General features: G+C 44.0%; 2 protein-coding genes across 10 annotated transcripts; both read left to right on the top strand.

Annotated features, from left to right (window-relative positions):
• The first annotated feature begins 464 nt into the window (after positions 1-464).
• Positions 465-10,418, top strand: LOC117642428 (gastrula zinc finger protein XlCGF49.1-like). 9 transcript variants are annotated; one of them, XM_034380649.1, is made up of 2 exons: positions 465-703; positions 9,547-10,418. In XM_034380649.1, exon 2 carries the CDS (start codon positions 9,570-9,572, stop codon positions 10,260-10,262), a length of 693 nt encoding a protein of 230 aa, XP_034236540.1. In that variant the 5' UTR covers positions 465-703; positions 9,547-9,569; the 3' UTR covers positions 10,263-10,418. The 9 variants fall into 9 exon arrangements, with proteins under 9 accessions (XP_034236540.1, XP_034236546.1, XP_034236538.1 ...); XM_034380655.1 differs by lacking the exon at positions 465-703 and adding an exon at positions 885-907; XM_034380647.1 differs by lacking the exon at positions 465-703 and adding an exon at positions 987-1,198.
• A 1,421-nt stretch (positions 10,419-11,839) lies between these two features.
• LOC117642497 (serine protease snake-like) lies at positions 11,840-14,578 on the top strand. The gene is made up of 4 exons (XM_034380745.1): positions 11,840-11,953; positions 12,166-12,315; positions 12,961-13,116; positions 14,358-14,578. The coding sequence occupies exons 1-4, from the start codon at positions 11,875-11,877 to the stop codon at positions 14,576-14,578; spliced, it is 606 nt and encodes a 201-aa protein (XP_034236636.1). The 5' UTR covers positions 11,840-11,874.

The raw sequence follows: 14,578 nt of genomic DNA, 5'->3' as shown, positions 1-14,578 counted from the left end.
CAGTATCTCGCACTGGTGAAACAAGGGCTCGACGGCGTGACGTCACTCTAAGTAGGGTTTGACGGCTGTTGTAAGATTAAGAAGTCCTGGAATTGCAATTGTGACAGCCAAAAATTTCCCGTGGTTGGGTATTTCAAGAAGTGGAGCCCAAAACTGTTGATCTAAATCTAAACCGTGCCTTTGAAACGTGATTGTTTGCACGACATCCCTCTCATTGAAGCGGCCGACCACGCTTAATGAAGTCCCGTAAGGAGACCACAGCCGAGGGGGTAAACACTCCGTTGAAGCTTGTACAGACTACTCCCTATTACGGGGTATTACACTTGTATTACGCCTCGATTTCATTGAAAAATGCCATTTTTTGATACTTTTGGTCCCAAAATGTATTACTATTACGCGTATTACGGCGTAATACCCGACTTTTGTGTACAGGGTATTACGCAAGTGTTTACCCCCTCGACCACAGCGCTAAACACCACTCATCAAGAGGCTGAAAATCCAATCTTCCGCTCCATCCTGCCCGGTTGGTCTCCCGCCTCTTGTGTCACCCTGCTGCCGATTCTGCTCCCAGTCCACGATGCTGCCGTGCTCGGCAACTCGATGAACCGCGGATGAACGACGTTATAAATATTCTGATAGAGCGGTAACTGACGGCTTCCACATTCCACGCCACTGTTATTTTATACTTTCGTTTACCAAAAAAGTAAGTTCAGCAAAAGAATCTCAATAATCATCCCTTACTTCCCCAGTTCAAGTTACTCGACCTAACGGTGGCGTTGGGAGCCCTGGGAAGTTTCCAAAATATTTCCGGCAATATATCCGAAAATAGTACTAGTATTTAATACCAGCAAATTGTAGCAGTCGAAGATTCTTTTTGGAGAGTACTAATCCCGAGGCTTCTCATAATGTAAGGAACGACGGGTGTGTGTATATAGCCTATTTCATTTCCTCGAACCACTCTAAAAAGAGTGCAGGATCTCGAGCACGAAACTCTAAAAAGACTGCAGGATCTCAAGCACAAAAGGTTCATTTCGGGTTCATTTCACCAGTTAGTTCAAGACAGTGGCTAGTAGCTCCTGGTCCATACCTACCTTCCTTCACTACTGAACTTCCGGTTTCAGTCCCCGCCAACCTGTCTGCGACATAAGCCTCCACAGTTCCGGCAAAGCTCCGACGTTTGCAGATCATCAGCCCGGAGGTACTGTCATGCATTACACACTAAGAACATTAACGAAGACAACCTTCGTCTTCACGACGCATTTACGTCGGAAGCTTACCGACGGACCAAGATCTGCACTATGGGCGGCTCCAGGCAGGCTCACGCCCAGACCCTTCTGCGCACACCCACACGACCACACTTACACTGCTTCATCTTGTCTATTAACTACGTTACCCCCCCCCCCTCTCTCTCCCGACCCCTAGAACGCGGCGTTCCTTTACAGCGACCCTCAAACCCCTACCACAGCATAAGGTTACGTTAACATTTCATTCTTATGCAATTTTTACCGTTCGCTCTGAGATGTGCTAGCGTAACGTTACGCTGACTAGAACCCCACGTCTCCCCATGTATCGCAGCGTTACGCAGATTGGACCACGCGCGCGCACTCACACACACACACTCACGGGCGTAACGTACTAAATCTAGGAAGCGAAAGAAGGTATTGAATTGTTTTCAAATCGAGTTTTAATTTAATTATTGTGCCTCAATGTGGTCTGCATCATTCCACCAAATTAAGTAAATCTATTTCTAACAGTTAATGAGAAAATCCTCTAGGCAAATAGGAACTGGCTCAACTTGCCCCTTCTACGATTTAAATTTCATTGAAAAGTGGAGATACATAACCCAATTAAAGTCTACACGACTCTGTTGCGCGAAGTGGCGAAAGGAGATAACTCATCTTTTATTTTTATGAACCTACACTGATATTAGAAAGGTGAGACTTTTGACCGAGGGGTTACCCACTCGGTACTTGGGCGTACACACGATTGCGTAATCCCCGAGATTCCTGAACATATCTTGCCTAAAAGGAGAGGTTTTTGAAGATTTTTCTTAGCTTTTGAGTGTTTTGTGTCTATTACATATCCCGCTCCATTGAAACTTTTAAGATTTTCGATAAAATTTTGAGCAAATAACGAACGATTCCCGAGGTGGGTAACCCCTCGCTTTTGACCCTTATAAGGGTCATACGTCACGTCTGACCCAAGAAGGGTCATACCAACGGGTGGAAAATAGCTAAAAAAGACAGGCCAAGGTTTTTCTGTACACCTCAGATCTCGGAACCCAGAGGTGGTAGGTAAAATCGAAAGTCATTTGGTATCATTGTAAACTTTGACTCGGCGTAGGGTATGTTAGAGTCGGGGTTAAGCAAATGGTCAGTTATTTTGCTATGAGGAAAAGATTGAAAGGGAGAAAAACGCTTTGAAACCATGTTGCATTGTTTTATTTTATGTACTCTGTGCTAGAAAGGACCTCGTCGGTAGATTCTCAGGAAATTTCATGTGCATGAGACTGCCACGCCACGAAGTCTTCAACACCGTATAATAACAGAAGACCGTTGCCGTGAAATTGAGAGAGGTTATGCTCGATTGTATTGCTTAAAACTACCTTACAGTCTGCCATTGACCGCATATTCCAAGGGTACAGACCCTCTTTCTTCATAACTCTGTAAGTGCAATGCTCACACAAGATCACGCTGAATTCATATCTGTGCTTGGGTTTTGAATTGGTCTTTCCGTAAAGGTGGGGACCCATGTATCACGGGGTCCCATGTATCACGGCGTATTTAATTTCAGTTTCGCCCGCGAGGCGAGTCACGTGGTGCGGAATCGAAACACCATCTAGAGAGCTTCATTTTATGGAAGGATGTGACCTTGCATCTCCAACAAACAAGGCGGCGCGACTAAGTAAAAATTTTGGTCCCCAAAACTTAGAGAAAGTAAAAAAGAAATTTCTTCACATATCTTTTATCAGCTTCCTGCTATGTAACATTGTCGCAATTTTTTGACGTGGGAGTGTGCGGAAGGGCTTTGACAACAATTAGCTGTGCCGAACAGCAACATCCGAGCATAGGTTCTGGCAGTACACCGCAATGTCCAATGCTCCGACAAGTGGGGACCGATGTATCACATTTTTTGGGGTCCCATGTATCACTCAAATTTCATGTTGGGGGGCAATTAATCACGGAAATTTTCCTGTTTTAATGCCTGTGCTGTAATCATTGCAATTTTATAATAGAGTGACAGGCGACAGGTGTTACAGTTTAGTTAAATTTTGCCATTAAACAAATACCACAAAAATAGAGTGATACATGGGTCCCCACCTGTGATAAATGGGTCCCCACTTGTGATACATGAATCTTCACCTTCTCTCTTTGACCTCAACTTACCTTAGGAATGGTCAAACTCGGTCAAACTTATAAACATATTGTAGAAATTAATGCTGCAAGGAAATGTTGCATAATTTGTCCTTTTTATAAAGTTAGTTTTGAAGAAAATAGCTGTGATACATGGGTCCCCATGGGTGATACATGGAACCCCAGGCATGGGGTCCGATGTATCAAATACATGAATTTAGTAGATTGCGCTCCTATCCAAGACCAGATGAGATACATGAACAAATTCAGTTGGCCCTTGTAGAAGGAAGATTATCTCATGCTTCTGACCCAAAACATTTAATTTATGCCCAAAACCAAAATTTTGACACTCAAAACAAAACAAGAAGGAAAGACATCAAAGAATTGATATCACATGGGAGGGACTCGTTCTTTACAAAGCTAGATTGATGTGTCAGTCGCTGATCGTTACATGAATTGTCCTCAGACGATTTGTAATTTTGCATTTCAACGAACGCTTCCGGTTGGTTCTCCTCTCAGGCAGGGAACATCGATGCATCGCGATATCTCGAGATATCGATTCTCGTGCATAATCGAATTTACACTAGAGTCCGTGAGTCCGTGCCAAAAAACCTGCTTTTTCCATGACCAAAACCCTCATAGGACACATTTCTTAAAAAAAGAAGTCAAATGAAACTTATTATTTCGTCTCTCATCTCCAACATAAGACATGAAACACCTGCCATGAAATTTTCATTAGGAAGAAACCGCTAGCAGTTCTGAGACATATATCACGATTAGCGTGAAACGATGTTTCTTTATGACCGAATTTCTCAAAATTATCCATTGTCACTTGGAAAATACCCTCCTAGTTTTTTGTTGGCCAAAGATCTCTGGTCGTTGTCGTTGTTGTTTGCGTTCCAGTGGCGTTCTATATCAAAAGTTGCAAACACTTGAAAAGAGGTTAGTTTCACAAAATGCACTAAAAACGTCTCTCTTTCATGTTCATTTTCTCAGTATTTCTCATTGCAAGCAAAAAAAAAGTTCATTTACGATCTAGCGACTGACACTCCATCTTTCATTTGATACCACTCTCATTTTCCCACATGCTGTCAGATCTGAGATGAAAGATGTCCCCCCAAAACTCATTTTTGAACACAATACTCGTTCTCTTCACATAGAGTTTTGTATGTTAGTGAGTGGTGTGTAAAGAACGAGTAAAAAAGTGATACATGGGTCCCCACCTTCCCTTAAGTACTCTCATCCCAGGTACGTGACATCACGTTGAAACGAAAGTGAACAAAACGTTACGCTCGTTTGAGCATTGTGTCACAATCGTTACAATGTCAATCGGCAATCCGCAAAAAATTAGCTTGTTCACATTCAAACGAATGTGACACAATGCTCAAACGAACGTGAAATTTTATCACGTTCGTTTCAACGTGATGTCACGTACTTGGAATGAGAGTGAGCAAGCCAAATTAGCAAATCCTGGGATAAAGCGTAAATTTCGATCGTGGTTCCATGCGTTTTTCACCTGCCTTTTATTACTTTCTCATGACAAAATGACCGACCATTTCCTTATCCCCCGGAGCAAAACTACGCCGAGTGGGGGCCGAGTGAAATTTTGGGAGGATTCCAAACATACACTCGGATTTAACCTACCACTTTTGAGTTCTGAGATCTAAGTTGCACAAAAAACCTTTGCATGACGTTTCTGACAACAGAATTTCCACCCGCTGGTCATACTTCGATGTATGACAGAGAGATGGTCATACTTTTTTTGTATCACTGATGAGGGCAAGTCTCGCTGATGTCTGACCTTTATTTCGGTGATACGTTTGGGTGTGACCCTTTTTTGGCCATATGTGTATGGCCTTTTTGTATCGCCGAAAATTGCTCAAATGTCTCACCCTTTTGAATTCCAGTATTATATCAAAAGAGTCAAGTCAACTTACCTCCACCTTTATTATGCAATTCTTTTGAAAAAAGAAAAGAAAAAGAGGCATCTCAAAAATTACCGAATTTCAGCTTCACTGGAATTGTCTTTAAATTTCACCTTGTTTGGAAGAACTAATCGAACATGTTTCCGTTGTCCTTTCTAATGCCAAGATATAAATCACAGAAACCGTCTTCGGAGTGATGCAACATTTAAAAAAAATCACTGTTATTTAGTTGGCTTCATTACCTACAAGGTAGGCTTACGCCAGACCGCGTCTTGTCGTAACAGGCTTCGCGATGTCTCGCTGCCCGTTCCTCCAATCCGCGCCTGGCGTACCTACCTTGGCCTGCGGCGCTAGCCTGCCTTCGGCAGGCAATGCTTGTCCACCGTCGGTTACTTCCAATTTGTTGCATGGTGGGGGGCGCTCCGCCCTCCAGACCCCCCTTCATTCTGTATAGAGTTGCTTCATCTAGAAATTACACGACCTTGACCCTTGTAACATTATAACTTGTCGAGGCTGGGGGACTCGGCGCCCCAGACCCCCCTTCCATCAAGACAGGGGAGATCTGCCTGCAAAAATCTCGATTTTTCGCCATTTTTTAGTTGTTTTTCGGCTATAAAAACTGAACCAGTGGAGAAAGGATAGTGATATTTCGCGTGTGCCGAGCCAAGAACCCACCTAATGAGCCTGCAAAGTCTCAGCCAGATCGGCCGAGCCGTTTAGGAGGAGTAGTGCACACACACACTCCGACAGACGGACAGACAGACAGACAAAACTTTTCAACCGCACTGGAGTAACAGGCTTTGCTATCGCTCAGCCAATGAGTTGTTGACAACTATTCTTTTGCATCATTCCTTTGCTAAGGTTTAGTTTTCCCTACAGAGTTCTTTTTTTTCTCCTGATCGAAAAATGATGTTAATGGAGCTGCCCCATTCTGCCGCTTCATGGATACTGCGAGAAAAAAAGTACAGAAAAAGTACGGAATGGTCTGGACGAATTGGTCTATAATTTGCCTGGACCCAGGGGAAATAACTTAGAATTTCAGTATTTTTTTTAGTTCCGCAAGAATTTTGCATGAATTTCAATGAATTGCAGATAAATTTCACTGTATTTCGTTCCAAACTTAACTGATTTTTTAAAAAGAATTTCTATAAATCTCAACTAAATTTTAAGGACTTTGAAGAAATTTGACTAAAATTCAAGATAGTCCATGAATTTCGGTTTCTTTTTTTTAAATTGTTTCTCCTTGGCCTGGACCGTCCGTACCTGGTACCGTAGAACGGAGTAATATGAGACATGAAGGAAAATCGAGACAAAGCGCACTTTTTTCGGTTTTTGTTGTGTTGCTGTCTAGTGGTTAAGTCCACCGTGAATTTTTTTTCGTGATCTAGGAGGCCTTGGCAACTCACGGGAAACGCACGTAAGCTATCAGAGACTCGCCATAGGGTTATTTAGAATCAAAGGAAAAACCTCTAAATTCTAACAAGTTTTATAAAGTTGGTAAAAACCTCCCCGGAAACCACGGTTAGAACTCGGGTTCTCGTCTGAACGAGGTTTAAATCTGTAAGCAATTATGTCCAGGGATCCTTAACTTAACTCAACATTTAGCTAACACTGATGTCATAACGCAACATAAGACAATGTTCGCTATAGGTTAAGGGTACGGACTTATGAAAGTACTTGCAAAAGTATATCCACACAAATTCGAGACATAAAAAAATAACTTACCCTTTTAAAAAGATGTTAGAAGTTAAGGGTAATAACTTTAACTCTTATGATAACGTTATGATGCCCTTATGAGGTAAGTTAAGGATCCCTGATTATGTCAACATAATCAGGACAAAATTTGGTTCCGTTATGTCTACTCCCGGGCTGCCTGTTCCAGATGGAATACAATTTTGTTACCTTGCAGGGAATAAAAAACACCTCTTTTCGCTTGAAACATGAGGCCAAACATACTCCACTGTTAATAATTTTAAGTAACAATGATAACACGAATTTGTTTTACTATCTGATCGGCATCTATGCTCTTCGTTTAGTATTTTCATGTGACACACACTTAATGTCATGGGACTTTTTTTGTCCCACGGTTTATGCAATTTTAAGCACATCCGACGCTGATACAATTTTGTTCCGGTCTGGTAACACATTTTGTCCGGCGCCAGCTGCAGGGATCCTTAACTTACCTCATAAGGGCATCATAACGTTATCATAAGAGTTAAAGTTATTACCCTTAACTTCTAACATCTTTTTAAAAGGGTAAGTTATTTTTTTATGTCTCGAATTTGTGTGGATATACTTTTGCAAGTACTTTCATAAGTCCGTACCCTTAACCTATAGCGAACATTGTCTTATGTTGCGTTATGACAGCAGTGTTAGCTAAATGTTGAGTTAAGTTAAGGATCCCTGGCCAGCTGCAACCTGTACTTTCACTAGACAATTTGTCCCGCCTGGCGGACACAAAATTGCATCACCACCGGATGTGCTTAAAATTGCATAAACCGTGGGACAAAAAAAGTCCCATGACATTTAGTGTGCAGGCACAACTCATGCCTTTTTATACATTTTTCAGCTCTCTTTAGTGACACCTATTTTTCTCTCCTCCAGATTTTATATCGTCTCCATTATAGTTTCCAATCATCTTTAAAATGAGTGAAAAGAACTTTGAAAGCTCCAAACCCGCCTAAATGAGTTATTTCTCCATTCTTCTTTAACATCACTGTTAAAAAAAATCTGAAAATTCAGACCACTTTTGTCAGACTTGGTGGTCTGAATCTATTTTTCAGACTAGTTTCAGACTGCTTGTCTGAAAATTTTGCCTTCCGGTATGAAAATTGCGACCTGATCGTCTCAGAACCTGAATTCAGACCAGCGCAGTCTGAAAATTTAGATGGTTAAGTCTGAAAATTCAGACCAACCCAAGATTTCGTTTGTCCGCTAGATGGCGCGCATGTTGTGGAACATACCTACTTCTGTTTAAAAGGCTTCTAATGTGAAAATATATTAGTTGAAAAGTTCCAAATTGACAGGACTTAATCGGCCATATGAGAACCATTCTCTGCTGCAAGATTTATCTCCGTAATATGGGTGGAAGTTGAACAATCCACATTCTAATTTACCTCTCGCGGGTGGCTCCGTGTCGCCATTTCCTTGGGTGCCACAGGCCGGCCTCTCGAGAGTCAGGGAAAAGGACAGAGGTCCTTCTCCCTCATCACAATTTTTACTCAACGTTGTCCTCTCGGGAGGTTCACACACACCTGAGATTCTTCCTATGTCATATTGAACATGTCACGAACCTCAAAGTTCACAATCTTCGTACAGGACTGAATTTTCAGACCACCAAACTCTTAAATGTAAGACTCTCGAGTTCTGAGTTTTCAGACCATCTAAATGGTCTGAATTTTCAGACCTCAAGTCTGTTAATAACTTCTTACCAATTTGGTCTGAATTTTCAGACTTTTTTTTTAACAGTGATTTCTTTCTTTTGTCTCATATTACCCCACATTGCAGGGAAATATGGGACGGCATTCCGAGGGTTATTGAAAGGTCCCTACTGCACCTAAAAATCTGAAATTTGGTGGGAGTGTAGCCAAAGGGTCAATGAACAAGTGATAAACACCTCAGTACGTCAAATTGAAATTAAAAGGGGAAAATTCACAAAAAAAAAAACTCGAAATTTGTCTCATATTACCCCGTTCTACGGTAACATGAGTTCTTATGGGACGAGTACGGACGTTGCGTACTTTCTTTCCAACCTCCCTCACTTTATCCATCTGTTTATTTTCTGTACAGAAGTACTGATCTTTTTGACACTGGATCAACTATAGGACGTTCCCTTAATAAGCATAGCGGGAAGCGAAGAGGTCATGTGAAAATTTCAAAGGGTGTGTGTCACTGTCTAAAGGGTCCCCCGTATCATCGCCAAGTTTCGGAACAGTAGTTCTACTCGCCTCTTATAATACCTGTCTCGTCGGTGCAGGTACTCAAAGGATCACCTCTTGGGCTGTTCGTACCAGATCATTATTCTCTGACTCATTTCAGGAACGTGACATCACGTTGAAACGAACGTGACAACATGTCACGTTCGTTTGAGCATTGTGTCACGTTCGTTTGAATGTGAACAAGCTGTTTTTTGGCCAATTCATCAAACTTGTGAAATTCATCGAAATTTGACTGAAATTCATAGAATTTTGATTGAAATTCATCGATGTTCGACTGAAATTCATTGGATGTGTACACCGAAATTCACAGTCATTTCCCCTTGATTACAGATCCAGCCGACGAAGGGGCGAACATGGAGGAACCGACCCACCACCAACCCAGCGCATTCAAGTGCGGGGAGTGTGGGCGCTCCTTTGGCGACGAAGCGGACTTGCGGACCCATCTGATGGAACACCTTGAAGCTCCACCGCAGTCCAGCGAGGTTTCTGCTGCTGCGAATCCTAAGCGCACGGGAAAACCCACAAGCATGAAGAAGCCCTTTCAATGTGACGAGTGTGGAAGGAAGTTCTCTCAGAAGGCCAACCTCGGCGTGCATATGAGGACCCATACTGGGGAAAAGCCTTATGAATGTAACATTTGTGATAAAAAGTTCGCGCAGCTGTCCAATTTAAAACAACACAAGAAGGTCCACACCGGGGAGAAGCCTTTTAAGTGTGACACGTGTGGTAAAAAGTTTACGCAGCTGTCTAACCTGAACCAACATGAGAGGATGCATACCGGGGAGAAGCCTTTCAAGTGTGACGAGTGTGGTAAAAAGTTCACGCAGCTGTCTAACCTGAATCAACACGAGATGATGCACACCGGGCAGAAGCCTTTCAAGAGTGACATGTGTGGGAGAAGGTTCGCACAGCTGTCAAATCTGATTCAACACGAGAGGATTCACACCGGGGAGAAGCCTTTTAAATGCACTACGTGCGGTAAAAAGTTCTCACAGGTGTCCAATCTAAAACAACACGAGAAGGTCCACACCGGGGAGAAGGCTTGAGTGATGTTTGTGTGACAGGAGTTGCCGAACACGGGAAGCTCTTACTTGAGTCCCTGCACTAAAGATTTCCTATCATTTTAAACTTTATCGAAGTGCCTAATGAGAGTTTGTTTAAATTTAGTTTTAATTCTCTGTCTAATTGCTTGAAATACATGTCTGTCCAAATAATTTGTTTCTCATCATTTTAAACTTACCCAAATGCCTTCTCAATGAACCATGGACCATGAACCATCAGGATAGAGCGAGAGCGGCACTGGAAATTTTGAATCCCGGACCTGTTCGGGCCTTAAGTGATTGTCTTGGTAATTCAAGAGCGTGACAGATTAGGTTGATCAACATTCAAATAATGTCTTGTGCGATACCAAGGGAATGGTTGCCGATTTCTGACGAGCTTAAAGGGAATAAGGAAACGCAATTCATAGTTTTTGAACATTTTTCTGAAAACGAGACCTTTTTCAACTAATTTGCAGCGAGCGAAGATTTCCTTTTGCCCCTCTACCTATGAATGACAATAGTCGGGAAGTCACGTTAGAAAGCACCGCACGGAAGGAAATTGCGATTAACGCTGGCCTCTTTTTCTCACGTTCACTCTCATTCCAGGAACGTGACATCACGTTGAAACGAACGTGACAGCATGTCACGTTCGTTTGAGCATTGTGTCACATTCGTTTGAGTGTGAATTGGCCAAAAACCAGCTTGTTCACATTCAAACGAACGTGACACAATGCTCAAACGAACGTGACATTTTGTCACGTTCGTTTCAACGTGATGTCACGTTCCTGAAATGAGAGTGTTCGTCCAAAACTTTGATACTTGACCCAGAGGTCAGAACAAAGGACCAGCTAAAATAGATTTTTAAGCTTAAGGTATTCAGCTAACGCACCGGCAGCATCTGAAAGTTTTTGACGAATGCTAAGACCGCCTGTTTCCCTCGAGGTTTCACTACATGCTTATCTACGTGGCTTTCTGCTATTCTGAACCTAGTCACAGAGTTGCAGGAGGTCCAGTTGAAGCTGATTATCAACTGAGAGCGCACCGGTACCGGTACAGACCAGAAGACAGATTAAGACAAAACTGAACGCTTTTGGAGTTCCAGAGTCGAGTCGCTTATCAGGATTCGAACCGAACGTGTGACCCCACCAAAGGATTCCGCGTTGGGAGGGCAATCCATTGGTGGGGTCACACGCTCTGTTTGAGTCCCGTTTAGCGACTCTGGAGCTAAAAACGCGTCTGGAAGAAAGGCCGCCTCCACCGGTTATCTGGCCCACTGTGCGGTGGCGTCCGGAAGCCGCGCGCCACTGACCTGAGCCTGGGATGCCGGGAGTTCCGCTTGCAGACCACGGTGCGGGCTAGGCCGGGCTAGCCGTCGCCGTGCCAAGGTCACCCGGTGTATTGTACACGTTCCATAAGTCATCGCGCGAAATTGCTCGGTGCGCGGGCCAGCGCGTCCGCGTAGAGCACTGCAGGCCCACTGATTCCGACTGGTGGGCCCGTCCCTGTCTCTCTCGCACCCCTGCGAGTGCGAGAGAGAGAGAGAGAGAGCTCGGACGGCCGCTCCAGGCACTCCAGGCGTCGAGGCAGCGGCTAGTCGTTAGCGCGTCGCGGACGAGGCATGGTCGCGGTCCGGAGCCCCCCGCGGGCACTGCTGGCACTCCTGCTGCTGCCGTTCGCGCTCAGTGGCGCTCGCAGAGGTATTGTCTCCACTGCGCGCGGATATGACGTCTAGTTGAAATGTGGATTTTGTCACGTTCGTCTGAACGTGACAGGACCCGTTCGTGTGAACGTGGACCAACATTCAAACGAATGTGACATCATCAACAGATTGATTCGAATGTGTCCTGATTCGATTCGATCGTGTTTCGACGCTTCCCGCACACCACCCTTATGTGCGTTTGTCTGCCAGGCAAGTCCGGCCAGCCCACGAGTTGTTTCCACGTGGAGCAGATGAGGCCCGGTAGGTGCGAGCTGCTCAGCAGGTGTCCCTTCGGCATCCAGGAGCTGCGGCAGGGGGCCCGGCCGCAGCTGTGCGGATTTCCCCGAAGCGAGCAACCAGGTAATACCAATTGATTCTTCAAACAAACCGTTCAGGCCACTCGCTTACGCACGCACTTTTGTCTCCCGGGGCTCGTTCTCCTCGGAGTCATCGAGCCGACCCGACTCACACCGATCGTACGAGGGGTGCACTCCTCACACTGATAAAAAAAAGTTTCTTAAAATTACGAATTACTCGGACAGAAATTTCGTAAATCGTAATTTTACAAAGAATTTGACGATGAGTTTTTCGCGAGGGGTCGGCAACTTCCCTTGGCCGTGTACGAGGGAGTATACGTATATTACTAGAAATATAGGTAATATATGTGTAATATAAAGTAATACAAAGTAATGTATAGTAATATAGGGGTATTATAGAGGCGAAATTGTGGTAATATGCAAGTAATATATGGTAATATACAGGTAATATACGGGTAATATAACCACCGCGTACGAAGTAATATATGAGTTGCCGACCCCTCGGTTTTTCGTGAAAGTTTTTCGTGTGTGTCTTACCGGCACACTGAAGTTATTCAGCTAAATCAACCAACTCTGCTTATGAGGTCATTCATTGGATTTATGTGATGCGAAAGGAACGCTCTCAAATTTTATTATATTCAAGTTGGCCATTGAACCTTTTGACGGTGCTCTTGCTCGGACTAACCAGGTGTTGCGCGCACAGCACCCACCCCCATTGTGTGCTGCCCCAGCGAATCCAAAGCGCGGCAAGAGGACGGCGGCGACAAGGTCATGCCACCCGAAACCTGTGAAAACTTCCTGGCCACATCTAGAAGCACTCGTTACGAGACTGTGTCTGAGAGAAGTAAGTGTCTCTTTTCGCTATGTTAGCAAATAGTCTTGAGAATCCAACGGTCGGTTGGATCGTTAAACCTTTCAGACTATTTTGGACGTTACAAAGAAAAGTAACTGCTTGTGATACAGATTTCTTTGTAAGACATACAGAGTGAACGAATTTGATATCCTAACGGCCGTGTCACGCTCCCAAGAGTGTCATGGCATTTAAACGAACGTGACAAAATTTCCTTCCTAACGAATATTTGCGTCATATTCGTTGGCACTCTGAACTGAAAACCTTACAAACTATTTCAGGCCTTACGAAGGAAAGTAATTTGTTATAACGAAGTATTTTCAGCATACATACGCTTTACAAAGAAAATACTTCGTAATTTACGAACTATTTCTTCGTATAACAATCTAATATAGTTTGTACACATCTGGTTCAAATACTTCGTAAGGTTTTAAGCGCGTTGTGGCAAGCCGTTTTGAATGCCAAAATTTGACAAGCTATGGTTGGAAATCTTCACAAGCTTGCCAAATTTTGGCAAGTTGGGTGGTAGTTCCAGGTTAAGCTTGCCAATTTTTTGGCATTCAAAATGGCTTCCCAAATTTGTGGCAAGCAAACTTACCACCGCACTCTCAGCCGTTTACTGACTCTTTCTCATTAGCAGACGCATTTCTGTAAGCAACCATAATACTCAGTATTTTTTGTCAGTATTACTTAGCAATTACTAATTACTGTACTGATATAACCGTTTTCTTAGTAAATTATAAAGAACTTTTTAAGCATTTAAGAACTAAATACTAAGTATTATGGTTGCTTACAGAAATACGTCTGCTAATGAGAAATAGTCCGATGGGTCCTATGAACAAAGACCGATGTCCTTTGGGTCGCTCGAACAAAGTCCGATCTCCATTTCCTAACCTCTCAACGCGTTCATTTTGAAGTCCCAGAACAATCTCTACGTTTTGATTCCGCACAAATGAGTTTTAGATACTCATTCCCTAATATGTTTGGAACAAAACCTGCAAACTATTGTTTGAGTTGGATGCCTGTTGCGAGAACCACAAGATAAAGAAGCGGCGAATGCAGAAACGGCCGAAATGGAGATCGGTCTTTGTTCGAGCGACCCGAAGGAGATCGGTCTTTGTTCGAGCGACCCAAAAGACATCGGTCTTTGTTCATAGGACCCATCGAGTCAGTAAACGGCTGAGAGTGCGGCTTTGCAGTGTACTCCGTAACGGTGGTCCTTTGCCCCACTGCAGAGTGCACGGAGTACGCCCGCGCGGCCTGCCTCATGTCGGCGCCCTTGGTGACGGCGTCGGCGCCGTCCGACGGCGAGCCGGCCGGCCGCATGGAGTTCCCCCACATGGCGCTGCTGGGCTACGGCGAGGACCCCGACGCGCTGGCCTGGCAGTGCGGCGGCTCGCTCATCTCGCCGGACTGGGTGCTCACGGCCGCGCACTGTCTGGGCAATGCCAGGTGA

This window comes from Thrips palmi, unplaced genomic scaffold, assembly GCF_012932325.1.
Source record: "Thrips palmi isolate BJ-2018 unplaced genomic scaffold, TpBJ-2018v1 HiC_scaffold_16, whole genome shotgun sequence".
NCBI lineage: Eukaryota > Metazoa > Arthropoda > Insecta > Thysanoptera > Thripidae > Thrips > Thrips palmi.
Note: the sequence above shows the minus strand (reverse complement) of the source record. Positions and strands in the feature narration are given on the sequence as shown.

What these genes read in the sequence shown, in the direction of transcription:
- LOC117642428 (XM_034380649.1), top strand. Translation starts at nt 9,570, where the DNA reads ATGGAGGAACCGACCCACCACCAACCCAGCGCATTCAAGTGCGGGGAG.
- LOC117642497 (XM_034380745.1), top strand. Translation starts at nt 11,875, where the DNA reads ATGGTCGCGGTCCGGAGCCCCCCGCGGGCACTGCTGGCACTCCTGCTG. An exon ending in GCTCAGTGGCGCTCGCAGAG is followed by an intron (nt 11,954 to 12,165) that starts GTATTGTCTCCA and finishes TTTGTCTGCCAG; the next exon opens with GCAAGTCCGGCCAGCCCACG. An exon ending in TCCCCGAAGCGAGCAACCAG is followed by an intron (nt 12,316 to 12,960) that starts GTAATACCAATT and finishes CGGACTAACCAG; the next exon opens with GTGTTGCGCGCACAGCACCC.